The sequence below is a fragment of the Pangasianodon hypophthalmus genome, chromosome 19 (genome assembly GCF_027358585.1).
Source record: "Pangasianodon hypophthalmus isolate fPanHyp1 chromosome 19, fPanHyp1.pri, whole genome shotgun sequence".
Lineage (NCBI taxonomy): Eukaryota > Metazoa > Chordata > Actinopteri > Siluriformes > Pangasiidae > Pangasianodon > Pangasianodon hypophthalmus.
The window spans coordinates 19,587,660-19,611,828 of NC_069728.1; the positions used below are offsets into that span (position 1 = coordinate 19,587,660).

Below are 24,169 nucleotides of genomic sequence, written 5' to 3' on the forward strand. Positions count from 1 at the left end.
ATGGTTCTCCAGGTAAATACAAGCGTTTGCTCATGCAGTGTGCTATTCTGTTTGCGAGTGCACCCTCAGCCTTTCCTAGAGGACTGGATAAAATCCTCCAGCTCCTCGCTTTGCTCACCAGGAGAGCACTCACCTGGGCCACCACTACATTTAGCCCAGTCATGCAAAACCAGACTTTTGTGGAGTGTATAAAGTAGTTTTGCAAGGTGTGTGATCATCCAATCACGTGAAAGGACACTGGAGAAAGACTCCTCAGCCTCAAACAAGGTGAAGAGTTGCCAGCTGATTACGCACTAACTTTCTGTACCTATGCAGCAGAAAGCGCATGAAATGAACCAAGCAATCAAACCCATGGAAACCGCTCATGTCGGCCTGGCCACAGCTGGCAGTTTCATGGGAGAAACTATTTCTAAAATGTTGAGTTTATCCTTCTGTTTGTCTCATAGACTCCTTGACAGTCAAGGGCCTAGATGGCCTAGATTCCTCACTGGGAAAGGGAAGGGTTAAACAATAATTAAATAAAGGCAAGGGTTAAATAATATTTAAATAAAGTGACGGGTTAAATAATAGTTAAATAATTCTTCTTCTTCTGTTAATACACCATTCCCCTCCAGATGTGCACCATCATTAAACCTCTCGCACATGGACCTTCACCACATTCATGACTCCTATTAGTTACATTATCCTTTCTTTCTTTCTTTCTTTCTTGCTTTCTTACTTGTCTTTTCTTCTTTATTTCTTTCTTGATTTTTAATTTTTTTTCTTCCCAGCATGATGGTTTTGTTTCATTTCGTGCGTCCTTAATCACATCACACACAGCACTGATCACTCGAAACAAATCCACTTTACTGAGAACTCTCTCAATATTTATTTTTCTAAAATAATTCCCACCTATAATTACAGTTGAATTCTATTTCATTAAAAACATTATTGCATTATTGAAAGAACACATGCGGCTGTGTATGAATTTACTCCTCCTTCTCTTTACTGATTATTATGATTATGCTTGTGATGATTATTCCGGCTTTATTCTCGTGTTGTTTTAATGTGATGTGTTCTTCAGTAAGCGAGCGAGACAGAGGTGAAGCTGAAGCAGGAGCAGGTCGTGTCCTGTACGTGTGCGTACACTGTGGAGCGCTGTGCGTTTCAGACAGAAGAAGAGGTGAAGGTGAGGAGGAACGCTGGTGTGTTTCAGCCATGTCGCAGCTCGTGCAGTTTCTGAGCCATGTTCTCCAACTCGTTCTCCATCACAGCCAAACTCTCCATCTCAGCGTCCTGCACCACAACACAAGCAAAACGTATTCCTCATGAGTCTCCTAACGAATGAATTCATCTGGAAACATCCCTCCCTGTATAACATAATGACTGATCAAACTGTTCTGCAGATTAGTTTTAGAGAATTACAGAATATATTTCTGATTTTTTAATAAATTGTGTTATTTCAGCCCTGAAGGAGTAAATGATGCTATAATGGGCATTAGAGCAGTCGACCAATCAGCAGCTTTCTTTCTGCCTTTCTCAAATTCTCAATTTATTCTTCTTTTCTCAATCTTTTCTTACTTTTTATTTTATTTTTTCCTGACCATCTCTCTCTCTCTCTAACACTTTTTCAGTAAATGTCAGGGTCAAGGTGGATCCAGAGGCTATTCTGGGAACAGTGAGCACAAGGTGGGAGAATTCCCCTCACGTGGGACACCAGCAGAGCACCATGGATACACACACACACACACACACGCGCGCACACACACGCGCACACACACACACACACACACACACACTCATTCGCAGCTAGGTGCAATTTATCTTAGCCAATCCACCTAGCAGCATGTCTTTGGGAGGAAGTCTAGGAGAACACGGAGCCATAACATGTGAATCTCCACACAGATAGTAACATGAGCTCAGGATCGAACCCCAGGCCTTCCTGTTTTCTTTCTTTCTTTCTTTCTTTCTTTCTTTCACCTTGTTTCTTCCTATCCATTCATCTTTGCTATTATTTTTGTTGATTCATGCTTTCTTCACTCTTTCTTCCTATTGGTTCTTTCTGCAACCTTGCTTTCTTTTTCTTTCTTTCTCAAATTCTATATTTCCTCTTTTTTTACTTTCATCCTTCCCACTCTTTTATACACTCATTATTTATTTCTTCTTTATTCTTTTCTTCCTCTCACATTCATTTTTCCTTTTCATTTTTCCTCCTTTTCCCATGTTTTATTTTCTTCCTCCTTCCTTCCTTTTCTTTTCTCTCTCTCTCTCTTTTTGCTTCCTTTCACCTGTTCTCTTTGTTGAATTTTACTTTTATTATTTCTTGGTTCATTTCCTTCTTCCTTTCTTTTTTTCCTCCCTCCCTCCATCCCTCCCTGTATGAAATGCAGATGTAGGCGGTTCTTCATCATCATCCTCCTCATCAGGACCATCAGTGCTGGTGCAGGAGGTCTGATGCTCGCGTAACACACCCTCTCACACACCGCATTACCTCAGTCTTCTTGGTGGCGCTGCCCTCCTCTGGGTCTCTGCTCTCCTCAGGTTCTCTTCCTGCCATCATCTGGAGCTCCTCCTCCTCAGGGCTCTTCCACACCTCCTTGGAGTGGTGCGGCGCCTCCTGCTGGCCGTAAGCCCTGCGGTGCACCGGCTCTCTGCTAAGACTCCAGTGTTTCTGCTTTCCCACGCCTGCCCTACTTTTCTCCACAGACTCGTCCTGCTCCTCCTCCTGACTCTCCTCCTGACTCTCCTCCTCCACTCGTTTGTGTTCTGGAGCTCCAGCTCCTCCTGCCTCATCTGCTGAAGGAGAAAATCATCATTCAGAACCTCTCACGTTTATTTTCAGGCCTCCATCACATTATCAGCTGCTCTGTATTTCAGTAGATTTCTCTGATGAGCTGCTTTACACCAAAGCACTGCTGAATCCTGGATTCTGATTGGTCAGAAGGCGTTGATGAATTTTCTGTAACAGCAGCTCTGACAGTAGCGCAGGTTTATATTAATGCGCTCGCTCTAATACGTTATCGTTTCTATAGCAACAGCTCACTCACAGGGACTTGTATTAGACAGGGACTTAGATTAAAAAACGTGCGGAATCTTTGATATGGTGAAGCTTTCTTAAAGTAAAGAGATGTTTATTTAACATTTATGGAAGGAGTCTCCAGTGTCAGTGCTTTGTAACAGTCAGAGGTAAAGCTGTAGCTTCTCGGGAATCACACAGAGCTCATGTTCATCTTCATGTCTTCTTCTCTTTTTTATATTCATACACACACTCACAGTCCCTTACAGGATGGAGATGATCTCACTGTTGATTGTATTTTTATCTAATGCACAGGAAGAGATCTTCAACACCCGGAGTGTGTTATTTATTCTTATTCAGTCTCCGGTGGTCGGAGGAGGAACAGGACAAAGGATAATAATGACTAAGGCTCCCTTCTCACACAGATATCCTGTTACAAGCATAAACATCCCCTGACTACATTATTTTATTCTATTAAAAATCTTTTAAAGCTTACAATCCACTAAAATTTTTTATACCTCTCATGAAAAATGGTAAATCCTATAAATATGCATGAATATGCAAATTTAGGAACGCCTTCTCTTCTTCCTTCTGTCGCTAATAACCTAATATCACTAACATTAGCTAACTTAGACAACTGTTTAACTAACTGCCAGTTAACTAGCTCACCCGATGTTATTTACAGCGACATTTTGTTGTATAATGTTACCATGACAACCACTACCTAACCATCACTAGCCCTATGTTCAGTTTGTTGCTTGTGGTCGTGTCCAGTGTTTTTTTTTTTTTCTAAAGCTATCTACTTAATCAGAAATGAAATAACGCACTAATCATTGTGAAAGCTGTTTGATTGATTTGCGCGTTACGTGCTCGGCTTCGTAGCCTCGTTCTCAGATTAGATTAGCAAAGCAGGCTAAGTGCATTAGCTATGTACACTCACCAGAGGCATGAACAATCTCTGCTTCCTTCCAAGCAATATTTTTCTTCATAATGTCTCTATACACGTTTAATGAGAGGTTGCATCTAACAGGATAAAGATGATGGCAGGTAGGAAATAAAGTTGTGAGTGTAGAACAGAAGAGATGTCACACTACACACGCGTTAAGATTGGTCCGAGGAATCATTCCAGCCAATCATTAGGATTTATTGCTTCACCTAATTTGCATAGAATTGAGGAAATCTAACATACATGTTGCTGAAATCGTGACTCCATTGCTGTGTTGCTCGCTAATATGAACGCAGGGTAACAGTTGCTAAGTTAGCTAGCTATCTAGCCTAGCATGCAGGTTTTGCAGCTAAAAGTTTCCTCTGATCATTTGCATATTGAATGTGATTGGTCCAAAGCTGTGGAGATTATTTTATGACATCACAAGCTGAGCTCACATGGTATAAAAGATTTAAATATGATGTTAGGGAGTTAGAGAGTGAATTTAATGTGTAATGATATATAAAGTGCCATCACCATCTTCCTCTTCCTCATCTTCCTCACTGTTTTCTGCTTTCTTCATCACCGCTTGTTCTCCCTTCTCATCTTCCTCGTTCATTTCCTCGTGGCTGGTGATGACGTCATTCTCCTGAGACTCCTGTTCCTTCTCCTCGTCTGCTCTTCTCTCCTTCACCGTCTCTCTGGGTGTCAGGACGGCCATCAGCATGGACTGATCTGTCAGGAGGAAGCACGAGGACGGAGACACACTAATCTTGGAAGCTTTCTACAGATAGAAATTTAGTTTTTTACACATTTTTGGATAAACTGCAGGTAAAAGACGTCCACTCTTAAACTGTAAGAATAGAAACATCAGCAGCATGATGTTCATTTCAACGTTTTTCTTTTCAATCTGCAACTTTAAGCTTTAAGCCCCGCCCCCTTTCCAATTACATCATGTCATATATCCCTGAAAATCTTCTTTCCTGATATATATATATAACTGATGTGTCATTATGATACACACATGTATTTCCTTATCTATCCACACATGCTAGAGTGAAAATATATAAAATCACATTTATTTTTAAACTCACTTTTTAAAATTATTTTTCTACTTCCTTTCCTTCTGTTCTGTTCTTTCGTTCTTTTTTGTTTCTTTTTTCTCACATACTTTTCCCTTCCTTTCACTTTCTCCACTTACTATTCTTTCTTTGGTCCCTTCTTCATTTTATTCTACATTCTTTCTTCCTCTCTCCATCCATCCTTTTTCTATTTTTCTCTCCTTTTTTAAAATGTTTTCCCAGTTCAGAAGACCTCCCTATTTCTCTCCCTATTTAGAAGCTCAATGCAGAAGAACTTCATAAAATATTTTGTATAAAATGTTGGATTTTATAATGAAAAATGGGGTAAAAAATTATTTATAACAGTGCATGTTATTTTCTTGATTAAATAATAAATAAATTATTTTCTGTAAATATCTCTCAGTATGTTCAATTTGTATTTTAATTCTAACATCATTCAAAGACTAGATTTCTTCTTTTATAACCTGTGGGGTTTTTTTTTTTGTATTTTACTTTTTATTTTTAATATTTATTTGTATTAGTTTTTATTAGCTTTTTAGTTGTTATTTTATAAAATGCACATTTTATATTAATGAAGTACTTGAGAATATCAGCAATCAGCTGGTGAAGACTGTGATCTGTGAATTAAACTGTAAATTATCATTATTCACCTGCAGTGTTTCCTTGTTATATAAAAGTGCACACAGCTGTGTGTTAGAATAAGTGTGTGAAAGAAGATGTTTCTTCTCACCTGCAGGGTCCTGGAGGTCTTGGGCGTGGTCAGGACGTTCCTCTATTCCCTTCTCAGATCTCTCACTGGCTCCTGGGAGGGCAGAAGGTGGAGTTAAATACTGACTCGAAAAAAAAAGAAAAAAAAAGGGGAAAACAAAGTGAATAAAACGTCTGAGAAATTCGACGACCTTCTCCAGCGATGTCCTGCAGCTCCTGGAGGAAGTTCCGGCGCCGCAGCACGGTCACGAGTCTGTCATCTACACACACACACACACATAGGAGACAGTGAGTATATCATTCTCACACACACACACACACACACACACACATATATATATATATATATATATATATATGCACACACACACAGGAGATAGTTAATGTATCATTCACACACATACAAACACGCACAATCATTTTAAACATTAAAATGATGTTTAAAACTTCACTTTCATCTGTTTAATATAAAATTAACTGTATTTCAGCTCAGTGTTCTAATTTGTTCAAATTTTATACAATGTGTGTAAATATAGTTATTATATACTCAGATTAAAAAAGGTAGATATTATTAAACACATTTAAGAGTTGACTGTGTTTAGAGCTCATGCTGAAGTCAGAGGAATTAAACATAATGAATATAATATATATTCTAGTATATAATATACATATTCCAACATATTCTAGTATATAATATACATATTCCGACATCTTCTAGTATATTATATACATATTCCGACATCTTCTAGTATATTATATACATATTCCAACATCTTCTAGTATATAATATACATATTCCAACATCTTCTAGTATATAATATACATATTCCGGCATCTTCTAGTATATAATATACATATTCCAACATCTTCTAGTATATAATATACATATTCCGGCATCTTCTAGTATATAATATACATATTCCAACATCTTCTAGTATATAATATACATATTCCGGCATCTTCTAGTATATAATATACATATTCCGGCATCTTCTAGTATATAATATACATATTCCATCATCTTCTAGTATATTATATACATATTCCTGCATCTTCTAGTATATAATATACATATTCCGACATCTTCTAGTATATAATATACATATTCCGGCATCTTCTAGTATATAATATACATATTCCATCATCTTCTAGTATATTATATACATATTCCTGCATCTTCTAGTATATAATATACATATTCCGACATCTTCTAGTATATAATATACATATTCCATCATCTTCTAGTATATTATATACATATTCCTGCATCTTCTAGTATATAATATACATATTCCGACATCTTCTAGTATATAATATACATATTCCAACATCTTCTAGTATATAATATACATATTCCAACATCTTCTAGTATATTATATACATATTCCAACATCTTCTAGTATATAATATACATATTCCAACATCTTCTAGTATATAATATACATATTCCAACATCTTCTAGTATATAATATACATATTCCAACATCTTCTAGTATATAATATACATATTCCAACATCTTCTAGTATATAATATACATATTCCAACATCTTCTAGTATATTATATACATATTCCAACATCTTCTAGTATATAATATACATATTCCGGCATCTTCTAGTATATAATATACATATTCCGACATCTTCTAGTATATAATATACATATTCCAACATCTTCTAGTATATAATATACATATTCCAACATCTTCTAGTATATAATATACATATTCCAACATCTTCTAGTATATAATATACATATTCCAACATCTTCTAGTATATAATATACATATTCCAACATCTTCTAGTATATAATATACATATTCCAACATCTTCTAGTATATAATATACATATTCCGGCATCTTCTAGTATATAATATACATATTCCGGCATCTTCTAGTATATTATATACATATTCCAACATCTTCTAGTATATAATATACATATTCCAACATCTTCTAGTATATTATATATATATTCCGGCATCTTCTAGTATATAATATACATATTCCAACATCTTCTAGTATATAATATACATATTCCGGCATCTTCTAGTATATAATATACATATTCCGGCATCTTCTAGTATATAATATACATATTCCAACATCTTCTAGTATATAATATACATATTCCAACATCTTCTAGTATATTATATACATATTCCAACATCTTCTAGTATATAATATACATATTCCAACATCTTCTAGTATATAATATACATATTCCAACATCTTCTAGTATATAAGATACATATTCCAACATCTTCTAGTATATAATATACATATTCCAACATCTTCTAGTATATAATATACATATTCCAACATCTTCTAGTATATAATATACATATTCCGGCATCTTCTAGTATATAATATACATATTCCGGCATCTTCTAGTATATTATATACATATTCCAACATCTTCTAGTATATAATATACATATTCCGGCATCTTCTAGTATATAATATACATATTCCGGCATCTTCTAGTATATAATATACATATTCCGGCATCTTCTAGTATATAATATACATATTCCAACATCTTCTAGTATATTATATATATATTCCGGCATCTTCTAGTATATAATATACATATTCCAACATCTTCTAGTATATAATATACATATTCCGGCATCTTCTAGTATATAATATACATATTCCGGCATCTTCTAGTATATAATATACATATTCCGGCATCTTCTAGTATATAATATACATATTCCGGCATCTTCTAGTATATAATATACATATTCCAACATCTTCTAGTATATTATATATATATTCCGGCATCTTCTAGTATATAATATACATATTCCAACATCTTCTAGTATATTATATACATATTCCAACATCTTCTAGTATATTATATACATATTCCAACATCTTCTAGTATATTATATACATATTCCAGGATCTTCTAGTATATTATATACATATTCCAACATCTTCTAGTATATAATATACATATTCCAACATCTTCTAGTATATAATATACATATTCCAACATCTTCTAGTATATTATATACATATTCCGGCATCTTCTAGTATATAATATACATATTCCAACATCTTCTAGTATATTATATACATATTCCAACATCTTCTAGTATATTATATACATATTCCAGGATCTTCTAGTATATTATATACATATTCCAACATCTTCTAGTATATAATATACATATTCCAACATCTTCTAGTATATAATATACATATTCCAACATCTTCTAGTATATTATATATATATTCCGGCATCTTCTAGTATATAATATACATATTCCAACATCTTCTAGTATATTATATACATATTCCAACATCTTCTAGTATATTATATACATATTCCAACATCTTCTAGTATATTATATACATATTCCAACATCTTCTAGTATATAATATACATATTCCAACATCTTCTAGTATATAATATACATATTCCAACATCTTCTAGTATATTATATACATATTCCAACATCTTCTAGTATATAATATACATATTCCAACATCTTCTAGTATATAATATACATATTCCGGCATCTTCTAGTATATTATATACATATTCCGGCATCTTCTAGTATATTATATACATATTCCGGCATCTTCTAGTATATAATATACATATTCCGGCATCTTCTAGTATATAATATACATATTCCGACATCTTCTAGTATATAATATACATATTCCGACATCTTCTAGTATATAATATACATATTCCAACATCTTCTAGTATATTATATACATATTCCAACATCTTCTAGTATATAATATACATATTCCAACATCTTCTAGTATATAATATACATATTCCAACATCTTCTAGTATATAATATACATATTCCGGCATCTTCTAGTATATTATATACATATTCCGGCATCTTCTAGTATATTATATACATATTCCGGCATCTTCTAGTATATAATATACATATTCCGACATCTTCTAGTATATAATATACATATTCCGACATCTTCTAGTATATTATATACATATTCCGACATCTTCTAGTATATAATATACATATTCCGGCATCTTCTAGTATATAATATACATATTCCGACATCTTCTAGTATATAATATACATATTCCGACATCTTCTAGTATATAATATACATATTCCCGCATCTTCTAGTATATAATATACATATTCCAACATCTTCTAGTATATTATATACATATTCCGACATCTTCTAGTATATAATATACATATTCCGACATCTTCTAGTATATAATATACATATTCCTGCATCTTTTAGTATATAATATACATATTCCAACATCTTCTAGTATATAATATACATATTCCGACATCTTCTAGTATATAATATACATATTCCGACATCTTCTAGTATATTATATACATATTCCGACATCTTCTAGTATATAATATACATATTCCTGCATCTTCTAGTATATAATATACATATTCCTGCATCTTTTAGTATATAATATACATATTCCAACATCTTCTAGTATATAATATACATATTCCGACATCTTCTAGTATATAATATACATATTCCGACATCTTCTAGTATATTATATACATATTCCGGCATCTTCTAGTATATAATATACATATTCCGGCATCTTCTAGTATATTATATACATATTCCGGCATCTTCTAGTATATAATATACATATTCCAACATCTTCTAGTATATAATATACATATTCCGGCATCTTCTAGTATATTATATACATATTCCGGCATCTTCTAGTATATAATATACATATTCCGACATCTTCTAGTATATAATATACATATTCCTGCATCTTCTAGTATATAATATACATATTCCGGCATCTTCTAGTATATAATATACATATTCCGGCATCTTCTAGTATATAATATACATATTCCGACATCTTCTAGTATATAATATACATATTCCGACATCTTCTAGTATATTATATACATGTTCCGACATCTTCTAGTATATTATATACATATTCCGACATCTTCTAGTATATAATATACATATTCCGGCATCTTCTAGTATATAATATACATATTCCAACATCTTCTAGTATATAATATACATATTCCAACATCTTCTAGTATATTATATACATATTCCTGAATCTTCTAGTATATAATATACATATTCTGGCATCTTCTAGTATATAATATACATATTCCAACATCTTCTAGTATATAATATACATATTCCTGCATCTTCTAGTATATAATATACATATTCCTGCATCTTCTAGTATATTATATACATATTCCGGCATCTTCTAGTATATAATATACATATTCCGACATCTTCTAGTATATAATATACATATTCCGACATCTTCTAGTATATTATATACATGTTCCGACATCTTCTAGTATATTATATACATATTCCGACATCTTCTAGTATATAATATACATATTCCGGCATCTTCTAGTATATAATATACATATTCCAACATCTTCTAGTATATAATATACATATTCCAACATCTTCTAGTATATTATATACATATTCCTGAATCTTCTAGTATATAATATACATATTCTGGCATCTTCTAGTATATAATATACATATTCCAACATCTTCTAGTATATAATATACATATTCCTGCATCTTCTAGTATATAATATACATATTCCTGAATCTTCTAGTATATAATATACATATTCTGGCATCTTCTAGTATATAATATACATATTCCAACATCTTCTAGTATATAATATACATATTCCTGCATCTTCTAGTATATAATATACATATTCCTGCATCTTCTAGTATATTATATACATATTCCTGCATCTTCTAGTATATAATATACATATTCCAACATCTTCTAGTATATTATATACATATTCCTGAATCTTCTAGTATATAATATACATATTCCTGAATCTTCTAGTATATAATATACATATTCCTGCATCTTCTAGTATATAATATACATATTCTACATAAGTATTTTGTCAGTTTTTTTTTTTTGTGTCTGTGTTTTGCATCACTTTGCTTTTTGATTTGTGAAAGTGAACTGCAGTGAAAATTATGTCCTTTCTTATAGCTGTGCAATTAATCACAGTGTGTGTGTGTGTGTGTGTGTGTGTGTGTGTGTGTTAAATTAGCGCAGCGTCACGGTTTTTCCTTTTCTGCTGACCTACACACACAGTGCTAACTCAGCTGTTCACATTCCAGAGAACATTTCTCTCTCTCTCTCTCTCTCTCTCTCTCTCTATGTCTCTAATTCCATCCTGATGTCCATCACTCTTCTCCTCCATCCTCTCCTCTCATGCATTTCATTTCTCATCAGTAAGAGCCGATATTTTGCTAATGCTCTGATTGATTTCCTCGCTCTGTGTGTGTGTGTGTATGTGTGTGTGTGTGTGCGTGTGAAGGTGAGACAGGCAGTGATGTGGAACAAACAGCTCGTATTTCCTCACTGCTGTTTCATTCATCCCAGCAGGAACTTTGCCGTGTGAGCAGTGTGTAGCCGAGGGGAAAATGAAACCCATTAGTGATTACATTAGCAAGGTCAGTGTGATGGCAGGAGGACGGTGACAGACGCCTGGACACGCCACTGAACCGGCCAAGCCGCGTGTGGAATTTGCCAAAAGACATTTTGTAGAAAAGACTCAGATTGTTTAGAAAAAAGGTTCTCTGGTCTGATGAGACCGAAATGTAACGTTCTTTGGCCTTGGCACAAAGAGCATCATTAACTGCTCCTCACCATCTGTGAAGCATGGTGGTGGTAGCAACACATTGGCTTTCATATTGGTTGCTTGTCTGACTAAACCCCTCTTACGCTCTTTTTAGTTATATTTAAACACATAAAAAGAATTCCTAAGCACTTTCCAAAATTATTGCCACATTATTGCCACCTCTAATTTTGCCTAATGGCATTTTTCCCTACAGGTCAGCACCATCTGTTCCTTTTCTGTATGGAGCTCTGTGATTTTTTTCCCCCAAGGTTATGGATGATGAAGAGAGTTTATGTGAGTACAATCTGGCCAAAAACAAGTTCCTGGATATTTAATAGTAATGGATGGCATTAATTTTTGCCATATATTTTTTTAAAGTGAAAATGCTATTTTTTTTAAAAAAAAAGTTGCTTAATACTGATTTTTCCTAAAGGAAAAGTAAAAGATTTTTCCAGCTGTTTGAGAATAATTCTAGACTTGATTGTATATTATATATGTGCACCCCTGACCATCACACCCATATATAGTTCTTCTCCAAACTGTTTCCACAAAGGCTGAAGCACACAATTGTATAGAATGTCTTTGTATGCTGTAGCTTTACAGTTTCCCTTCACTGGAACTAAGAGACTCAAACCTGTTCCAGCATGACAATGCCCCTGTGCACAAAGCGAGCTCCATGAAGACATGGTGTGTGAAGGTTGGAGTGGAAGAACTCGAGTGTCCTGCACAGAGCCCTGACCTCAACCCCACTGAACACCTTTGGGATGAACTGGAACACCGACTGAACCCCAGACCTCCTCGACATCCCAACATCAGCGCCTGACCTCACTAATGCTCTTGTAGCTGAATGAACACAAATCCCCACAGCCACGCTCCAACATCTAGTGGAAAGACTTCGCAGAAGAGTGGAGCTTATTATAACAGCAAAGGGACCAAATCGATATCAGTGACCATGTTTTGGAATGAGATGTTCTACAAGCATATATGATCAGGTATCCAGATACTTTTGCCCATATAGTGTATACTGAGGATTCTTCACTTTGACCACACCTACACGCGCTCGCACAGCAGCAACGTTGACATACTCACGTTCGTAACTTATGTATATCTGGAGGATTAGATGTGGCGTCCACTAGACGGCAAGTCAGAGCCAAAACACCTCTGTCCCTCGGGTCAAACTGGATATTTAGCCATTTCATGCAAAGCGACATCACACACACTGACTTGCTCTGTTTATCTTTAAAACTTTCTACCATCTGTGTGATTTCTGTCATTGTGCTGCGTCCCAAATTAAAAACTCTGACCTGACATTTAAAGTATTTAATAATCTAGAAAATCCAGAAGAGTGGCACGAAGGAAAACAGGAAAACCGTTAGCATTAATACTGAATAAGGGTCTAGAATAGTACATAAGTATGAGATTTGAGACACAACGTTAGTTTGTTTATTCAGTAGTGGACACAGTGTCACATGGTGCTATACTGTCTCCACTATTTACGTTGGTATTGCACCACGCGGACACGTCGCGTTAAGAACGTGCACAAGCGGCGCACCAAATGAGCGCAGGATACACACGGTGGCCATCTTGTGTACGTGTAGTTAACAGCAAGTATAAATCAGCCTTAAGAGATACACCACAACACTGCAGAATCCTGGATTCTGCACTTCCCAAAGTCTTTATTTCTTTTATACCACAACAATTTGCCAATAATTACATTTTTTTTATTCATTAAAGAATGTCACTTCATACTTTTTATCCGTTTATAGTTACATTTAATGTTGTGACAAGATCCTTGTCATGTTACCAAGAAACCACAAAGAAGCGTAAACTCCTCTGTCCTGAAGATGACTGTTACAAAGCGCTGACACTGGAGACTCCTTCCATACATGTTAAATAAACACATTTCTCTTTACAGAAAACTTCAGCACATCAACATTACTTACTCCATTAATAATTATATTTAGCATGCTACTCTATCATATCTAACTGCTTAACTTGCAGCTAATTTTCTTGTTATTAAGATTAAAGTTTTATTAGTATTAGTATTAGATTTGCACAGAAAAACATCTCACCGCTCCTGAGGGTTTCCAGACACTGCTGAGACACGGGGAGGGAGTGAGGTTTGCTCAGTGCTTCAGCCAGCACCTCCACTATACACTTAATCACCTGTGAGACGAGAGAACACAGGACACACACAAAATCTAATAACATTCAGCTGGAAATTCTCATTTACAAACACAATATCTCTGTTTATACTTTCTTTGTTCCGCTTTGTGTCCAGACACACCCCGCTGTGAAAAGGTAAACCCCCTGCAGTAGGGTTCCACATAGAATCTTTTAGGGTTCTCCCCTAGGAACAAAACAAAGGAACAGCAGCAGGTCGTGGCCCTAGATGTTGGTGTTGCAGGACAACATTAATAATGATAAACTCAAACAAAATGAAGTGGAGAGCTGATCACATGACTCATGCCATAGGCTACTACCTAATGAATTTTTAGAGTAACCCTGCAGTAGAGAGGCAGCTGAGAGTCGACCACATACAGTCATCCAGCGTACAATCCAGCAGCTCACAGTTTTAGATGTTTATTTTTATATTAATATCCAGGGTTGCCAGGTTTCAGCAACATTTCCAGTCCAACTACATCTCAAAAACCACTAAATCTAAAATAAATCGGCTATTGGAAAAGGGAGACACATTTATCTTCTTTTTCTCAGCCTTTGTGAGTGAAACAAGGGCACCGTGGTGCGCACGCATTTCTGCTGTACGGACATTATCCACTCCATAAACCCCTTTTCCCTCTGCCAATCTAGACAATCTTTACAATCTAGACCCAAGATCCAAGATGGTGGCGCGGCAGTAGCAGGCAGCGGCCACTCCGGATACAAAATGGTGCTATTTTTGTCTTTAGCCCGACTTTTAATGGCACATGGACATCGGAGTTACTGGTGTTCGTGTATACCACTGCCAGACACTTCTAAGTTTCAGAAACAATGATACATCTGATCTGCATGATGATCTGCTGGAGAAGCTACGTGATCTCGGCTTGCTGCGGGGACCAGGCCTCCAGCCCTCGGCGTCACCTGATGCCGGTGGCTGGGGGAGGGGACGTTGTAAGCAGTGTGCTAAAAGGGCTAAAAACAAACCCTAGCTGGCTGGCTCACCCATCCATCCTGCTCTCCAATGTCTGCTCCCTGTACAATAAATTGGATTACATCCGACTCCAGCAAACTACGCGGCATGAGTTTAGAGACTGCTGCTGCTACAGCTCTGTGCGGTAATGCTCGCAGCGGCGGCTTGTGTGTTTACATCAACACGGAATGGTGCAAGAACTCGGTGCTAGTTTCTAGTTACTGCTCATCGCTGGTGGAGTTTGTGACTGTTAGATGCAGACCATTTTATTTACTATGGGAATTCACCACTGTCTTTATAATCGGTGTGTACATTCCCCCCAGTGCTAATGCTAAAGACGCGCTCTGTGAACTGTATGGGGCTATTAGCAAGCTGCAGAATTCACACCCTGACGGACTGTTTATTGTTGCCGGAGATTTCAACCATGCAAATCTCAAGTCAATGCTCCCTAAATTCCGTCAGCATGTGGACTTTGCAACGAGAGGGGAGAACACTCTGGATCTTGTTTACACAAACATCCCCAGCGCGTACCGCGCGGAGCCCCGCCCCCACCTCGGCTACTCAGACCACATCTCTGTTATGCTAATGCCAGCATACAGACCGCTAGTCAGACGCTCCAAACCGATTCTGAAGCAGGTGAAAACCTGGCCAGCAGGAGCCATCTCTGCTCTTCAGGACTGTTTTGAACACACTGACTGGCACATGTTCAGGGAAGCGGCAACTAGCTATATCAGCAAGTGCACTGATGACATCACTGTCTCCAAGACCATCACCACACGCTCCAAACAGAAGCCGTGGTTGACTGCAGAGGTGCGCGCGCTATTGAGGACCAGAGACTCCGCCTTCAGAGCAGGCGACAAGGCGGCCCTAAGAACAGTGAGGGCCAAACTGTCCCGGGCCATCAGAGAGGCAAAGCTCTCACATGCACAGAGAATCCACAGCCACTTCAAGGCCAGCAGAGACACACGGCACATGTGGCAGGGCATCCAGGCCATCACCAACTACAGGACATCACCTGCCTGTGACAGTGATGCCTCCCTCCCAGATGCGCTGAACAACTTCTACGCTTGGTTCGAGGCACAGAACGGCGAGGAAGACTACCCCTCCTACCAATGATCAGGTGCTGTTTCTAACAACGGCCAATGTGAGGAAAACTCTACACAGAGTCAACCCGCGGAAGGCTTCCTGGCAGGGTGCTCAAAGGATGTGCAGACCAGGTGGCAGATGTTTTCACAGACATCTTCAACACCTCCCTGAGCAGCACCATTGTTCCGACATGCTTCAAGGCCACCACTATCGTCCCCGTGCCAAAGAAGTCTCCAGTGTCCTGCCTCAATGACTACCGTCCCGTTGCACTCACAACCATCATCATGAAGTGCTTCGAGAGGTTCGTCATGAGGCACATCAAGACCCTGCTGCCTCCCTCACTGGACCCCCTGCAATTCGCTTACCGCCCCAACTGCTCAACAGATGATGCCATCACCACCACCCTCCACCTGGCCCTCACCCACCTGGACAATAAAGACACTTATGTTCGAATGCTGTTCATAGACTTCAGTTCAGCATTCAACACAATCATTCCTCAGCACCTGATTGGAAAGCTGAACCTGCTGGGCCTGAACACCTCCCTCTGCATCTGGATCCTGGACTTCCTGACTGGGAGACCTCAGTCAGTCCGGATCGGGAACAGCATCTCCAACACCACCACACTGAACACTGGAGCCCCACAGGGCTGTGTGCTCAGTCCACTGCTGTTCACTCTGCTGACTCACGACTGTGTAGCAATGCACAGCTCTAACCACATCATCAAGTTCGCCGATGACACGACCGTGGTGGGTCTCATCAGCAAGAACGACGAGTCAGCATACAGAGAGGAGGTGCAGCGGCTAACAGACTGGTGCAGAGCCAACAGCCTGTCTCTAAATGTGGACAAAACTAAAGAGATTGTTGACTTCAGAAGAGCACAGAATGACCACTCTCCGCTGAATATCGGCAGCTCCTCCATGGAGATCGTCAGTAGCACCAAATTTCTTGGTGTTCACCTGGAGGAGAACCTCACCTGGTCGCTCAACACCAGTTCTGCACTTACACTCTGCCTTTGTTGGTGGAAATTTATTTTATTTAATTCCAATTATTTGCTATAAAACAAGATCCTGGTGACCACAGAGTTTTAAACGAGTCCAGTGTGTCATCATCCTTCCTGTCCGCTGCTCCTCCCCTGATCATGGGGCAGCGTGATTCCTGCCCCAATGGACCTCTATTAGCACTTGTTGCAGTTCCTATTTTTGACTACTAGGTTTAATAATAAACTCTAATGGGACAGTGAGCATGCTGCACTACAACATGATTACACAACATGTAGAAAGGCGAGAAAATTAATGGCCTATATCTGTCAAAGTGTGACATTTTTTTTTAATCGTTGATCACTCAAAAGAGGTAGTTTGTATTTCAGTGGAATTTAAAAGGATGGAGCTGTGAATAATGAGCAGTATTCGGTGCATACGCGCAGTTTAATTCCTTTCAGTTGCAGATGATTCTCAGCGTTTTATGATGAGAATAATCAAGATTTCGACCCTGGACTCTGCTTTACATAAACTCCGCTCCGTCATCTCGTCTCAGTGTTTGTTTCTGTCACACTGTTCATCACATCACATCCTGTAAACGTCCTTCACTGTCCTGCGCCTCTGTCTCCTACACACACACACACACAGTCCTCTCATTACTCTCGTTAATCACTCTGCTGAAACAGCATCGATCAGAGACGAGAGGGCCGGCGTGTCCTTTAACAGAGTGCAGCGACAGAGCTTCTGATTTCACACAGGTTCCAGCAGGACGATTCACGATGCTTTATCAGGTACAGTCTCTCTCTCTCTCTCTCTCTCTCTCTCTCTCTCTCTCTCTCTCTCTCTCTCTGGCTTTACCAGTGTCCGTCTCTCGCTTTCTTTCTGTCTCTCTTTCTAATTCTCTGTCTATCTCTCTCTCCCAGTCTCTGTCTCTTGCTGCGTGTGTGTGTGTCTCTCTCTCTCTCTCTTTCTGTGTCTATCTCTCCCAGACTATGTCTTTCTTTCTGTGTCTCTCTCCCAGTCTCTGTCTCTTGCTGTGTGTGTGTGTCTCTCTCTCTCTCTCTGTGTCTATCTCTCCCAGTCTGTCTTTCTTTCTGTCTTTCTCTGCCAGGCTCTGTTTCTCACTCTCTCTGTGTGTCTCTCTTTCTAATTCTCTGTCTATTTCTGTCTCTCTCTCAATCTCTCTCTCTCAAGGGCCGTTTACGCGACAACGTTTTCAGCCAAAAACTGGAAACTGTTTATGTGTTTTGCCTGTTCGTTTACACAACAGCGGCGTTTTGGTGACTGAAAACGCATATTTTTGAAAACGGTTTCAAAGTGCAAGTTTTTGAAAACGCTACGGTTATCGTCTCCATGTAAACACCCAATACGGGAATCTTTGAAATCGGTGGCGTCATGCACGTGCGTAGTACGTGTTCGGTATGTAGACATGTGCAGTACGTGTCTATTGTAAAGGCAAGAGTGAACAAACATACACAACAATGGCAGAGTACATGGTAGTGTTGCTGCTGCTCAAGAGTTTGCTAAAGCTTCTTCAGCAAAGTGTAGATTTACTTCACCAATATTACAACCAACAGCAGAGACGCATCATACACACACGACAAATTCTAAATACACATCAGTGCCAACGACATGTCTTAAAAAGGCGTTTTTGGATCAGAACGACGGAACTCCCACCCACAAAGAGCTAATTGTTACTTCCCTACAGGTACTGTTTATACGTAATGTGAATCGTTTTGAAAAGGTTGTCATGTACACGTGAAACTTTTTGAAAATGCAAGAGAAAAACTTTTCTGTTTTTGACTACATCGTTGTCGTGTAAACGTAGCCTCACACTCTCTCTCTGTTTCTCACTCTCTGTGTCTCTCTCCCAGTCTCTCTCTCTCACTCTCTCTCTAATTCTCTGTCTATCTCTGTCTCTCTCCCAGTCTCTGTCTCTGTCTCTTGCTCTGTTTCTCTCTCTCTCTCTCTCTGTATAATAACTACATATGACTGACGCATAAAGCTTGCCCACTCCTGTACCACATGTGGCCTTGATGCTTTCAGCCTGATTAAATGGTAGCAGTGACACACAGGAAACAGGAAACACAGTGTGATGCACTGTGGCTGCTTAAGGGTTAAACTGAACTCCATTACATACTGACTAAACCATCACCATCTGCTCCTGGAGGCTTTATTATACACGACTGTTCAACACTCCAAACTGTTTTATAAATTCCTGAGACCAACTGTCACGATGTTGAGTCACAACCGCAGCGAATGTGTGTAGCCCACACACACACACACACACACACACACACACACACAGAATATCGGCTCTGCAATACTGTACTCAAGTATGCAAGTTCAGTTTTCATGCTTGTATTTGAAGGTCATTTCTTTGCATCGTTAAAAAGAAACATTTCAAAATGTTGCATGAATACGGGAAAGTCTACAGACGATGGATATACAAGCTTACATATACTCCTGGAAAAAAGAATAAATCCAGATCCTGTAATGGTTCTGTGCAGAACCTCTATGTCTTTGTTTCCCTTTCAGAGTGGGTTCAGAGTTGAACCCTTCTGAGACGGCAGTATTGGGTTTGCATAATTTGCAAATAAATAACATGAGTTCCACAAAAATAAAACGAGATCCACAAATACATTTTTGCATTTCACTAATAAACACTTACACAGATAAATGACAGATGAGTGTGTTTGTAGATTTGTGAACCAATATTTTATTTATATAACACAAAAAACAATCACTGATCACCACTGTTCCCAACAACCAATCACTGATCACCACTGTTCCCAACAACCAATCACTGATCATCACTGTTCACAACAACCAATCACTGATCACCACTGTTCCCAACAACCAATCACTGATCATCACTGTTCACAACAACCAATCACTGATCATCACTGTTCCCAACAACCAATCACTGATCACCACTGTTCCCAACAACCAATCACTGATCATCACTGTTCCCAACAACCAATCACTGATCACCACTGTTCCCAACAACCAATCACTGATCATCACTGTTCACAACAACCAATCACTGATCACCACTGTTCCCAACAACCAATCACTGATCACCACTGTTCCCAACAACCAATCACTGATCATCACTGTTCCCAACAACCAATCACTGATCACCACTGTTCCCAACAACCAATCACTGATCATCACTGTTCACAACAACCAATCACTGATCATCACTGTTCACAACAACCAATCACTGATCATCACTGTTCACAACAACCAATCACTGATCACCACTGTTCCCAACAACCAATCACTGATCACCACTGTTCACAACAACCAATCACTGATCACCACTGTTCCCAACAACCAATCACTGATCATCACTGTTCCTAACAACCAATCACTGATCACCACTGTTCCTAACAACCAATCACTGATCATCACTGTTCACAACAACCAATCACTGATCACCACTGTTCACAACAACCAATCACTGATCACCACTGTTCCCAACAACCAATCACTGATCATCACTGTTCCTAACAACCAATCACTGATCACCACTGTTCCTAACAACCAATCACTGATCACCACTGTTCCTAACAACCAATCACTGATCACTACCTTTCCTGATCACCAGTTTCACAACCAATGATCACTAATAAAACTCTATTCTATTCTAAGTGTCTTCAGATAATCTTTCTTCTTCACATAGTTTAATTAATTTGTAATTTGATATGCAAATGATCATGACAATTCAATGAATATGCAAAATAGTCTATGACATCACCCGGTGACTGCATGTGTTAGTTACTTTCCCCTGAAAAACAGTTTATGCAACACTCTTCCTATACTACACTCTCGAAAGGAAATGGTAAGGGTTCTTCACTTCCTGAGAAGGTTCTGAACCCGGTGTGATAAAGAACCACTGTGTTACAGGGTTCCACACAGAACTCTAATCCATCACCACCTTCTGACCAATCAGCAGTGCTGTGGTGTAATGACTGATAAGGGGGTGGGAATTTTACCTTCACGTCCTCGTGCTCCAGGTGAGTGTGTGACACGGGCAGTGAGGAAGCTGCAGGAGGAAGGAAGATGATTCAATGAGTCCTACAGCACACTCGAATAATACTCTGAACATTTATTCCTTCAGTTACTGTCCACTAAAAACAGAAATGTTCCCTTCAGCTCAAAAACACGAAGCCAGAGCAAAGATCGCAGTGTAAATATAATATCTGAGAAATTTTAAAAATAACTCAAATACAATCAAAGTGTCACTCAATTCAGGTTTTTAAATTGTGTGTATTACTTCTTCTTTCACTTAGGACTGATTTTCTACTCACTATATTTTACAACAGATCAGTATTTTGGCTGTTTTATATATATATATATATTTCTCCTTATTTCTGAACGTCTTTTATGCTTCATGTCTTTTCATGTACAAGCTGAAAGAAAGAATTAAAACATTAAAACACAAGAATTCAAAAAAAAAGAAAGAATTTCTTCCTTAAATAAAAAGGTAATTATCACATGTGTGTAATACGGCAAAAATATCATCTCACAATACTTAATGATATCGTAATACACAAATCTTAACAATCTACACAATATGTATCATGATATAGAACTACGTTGAGCCAGTGCAAGTTTACAGATTCGGTTTCCAAAACATTTATAAAAAAGGATTTACATATTTTACAAAACAAGGAGGGAAAATGAAACAATGCGTCGAAAAATAGTGTTTAATGTTCAGTTAGTTATTTTCTTCCCAGCGAGAAACAATTAGAGAGAGAAAAAGAAAGGCAGTTTATAGCTGCTCTAACATAAGTGAGAACAGGAACTAACTCGTTCCACAGAACATGGTAACTGTAAATGGATAAAAGCTATATCATGTCATTCCTTAATAAGTAAAAAAATGTAATCATGCACGAATTGCTGTGGTAGAAGAGGAATAAAGCACTGCGGGTTGTGCTGTGGTGACAGGAACTGCAGCACACATCACACATCCATGACACAATGATTATTCTTCTTATTTCTTATATTTATAAAAACAAAATGTTTTGTTTGTATGAATTAAAGTTCCTCACACATTTTATCCTGGGGTGTACAAACTTTTGCACTGAGTTGTATAAACCTGCAGCATCAGTTAAAGCAGTGAGCAGAATTCCTTTTATTATACTTCAAATAAAACGATATTATATTCACAGTGTACAGTCATTAAACTGATAATACCTGCGTAATAAGCACAGCTAGGAGGATGTGCCCTACACCAAGTGCCCTACACCAAGTGCCCTACAGTAAGTTCCCTACAGCAAGTGCCCTACACCAAGCGCCCTACAGTAAGTTCCCTACACCAAGTGCCCTACACCAAATGCCTTATACCAAATTCCCTACACCAAGTTCCCTACACCAAGTGTCCTGCATTAAATGCCCTACACCAAAAGCCCTAAACCAAATGCCCTACACCAAGTGCCCTACAGCAAGTGCCCTACACCAAATGCCTTATACCAAATGCCCTACACCAAGTGCCCTACAGTAAGTGCCCTACACCAAGTGCCCTACACCAAGTGCCCTACACCAAATGCCCTACACCAAGTGCCCTACAGTAAGTTCCCTACACCAAATGCCTTATACTAAGTTCCCTACAGTAAGTTGGTGCTGAGCAGGTTCCTCACAGGTGATGTTAATGTCCGTGTGTGTGTGTGTGTGTGTGTGTGTGTGTGTGTGTGTGTGTGAGACTCACCGCACTGGAGCAGCAGGAGCAGAAGCAGGGCGCATCTCGGAGCTCTCATGACTGTGATGTGAGGAGATTTATTCACCACAGAACCTCCGGAACACAGCGAGACCCCAGAGCCGAGCTTTTATTCTCTCTCTCTCTCTCTCTCTCTCTCTCTCTCTCTCTCTCTCCCAGTAGATGAAGAAACCCGGCGCGGATGAATTACGGCTGCATGCTGGAGCTAAACATCAGCATCAGCATCACTCATACACCGAGCGCGCGCGCGCACACACACACACACACACACACACTCTCTCTATCTCTCCCTCTTTCACACACACACGCATATACACACACACACTCTCTCTCTCTAACTCTCTCTGTCACACACAGATACACACATATACACTCTCTCTCTCTCTCACACACACACACATATACAGACACACACACACACACACCCCGATGTGCTGCAGCAGAGCGCGCTTTATACCAGCCAGAGGAGCCGGAAGTGACGTCATCGCCTAACACTCCTGTTAGTGTAATTATTTTTTAAATTATTTGTAGGATAAGCTCATTTCACCTCCCCAGCAGACTTCTGACTCAGTAAACCTGCAGTGTGTGTTGTTTCCAAGCAAATAAAGACTGTAAAGTTTTGAAGTTTCATCATCCTACTGTATATTTTTAATTAGATTTTAATTCTATATTTTTATATATTATGAATTTCAGATCATTAAAATGAATTCACCTGAAAATCCTGCTGTTTAAATCGTATAAACCGTATAATAATATAATAGTCTGAATGTTATACACTCACCATCACTTGATTTTATTCAGGAACACCTGCACATTTATACAGTTATCCAAGCAGCCAATCACGTGGCAGCAGCACAAGGTATACAGTCCTGCAGATACAGGTGATG

The 24,169-nt window shown here is 38.2% G+C and overlaps 1 protein-coding gene across 2 annotated transcripts; it reads right to left on the reverse strand.

The window, feature by feature from the left end:
- Nucleotides 1-825: 825 nt before the first annotated feature.
- Nucleotides 826-23,732, reverse strand: chga (chromogranin A). Of its 2 annotated transcripts, none has more exons than XM_034313486.2 (8): nucleotides 23,274-23,732; nucleotides 21,559-21,608; nucleotides 14,437-14,530; nucleotides 5,902-5,970; nucleotides 5,733-5,804; nucleotides 4,458-4,655; nucleotides 2,471-2,775; nucleotides 826-1,275 (listed from the first exon to the last, which is right to left on the reverse strand). In XM_034313486.2, exons 1-8 carry the CDS (start codon nucleotides 23,320-23,322, stop codon nucleotides 1,192-1,194), a joined length of 921 nt encoding a protein of 306 aa, XP_034169377.2. In that variant the 5' UTR covers nucleotides 23,323-23,732; the 3' UTR covers nucleotides 826-1,191. The 2 variants fall into 2 exon arrangements, with proteins under 2 accessions (XP_034169377.2, XP_034169378.2); XM_034313487.2 differs by having other exon boundaries at nucleotides 2,471-2,772; nucleotides 23,274-23,730.
- Nucleotides 23,733-24,169: the final 437 nt, after the last annotated feature.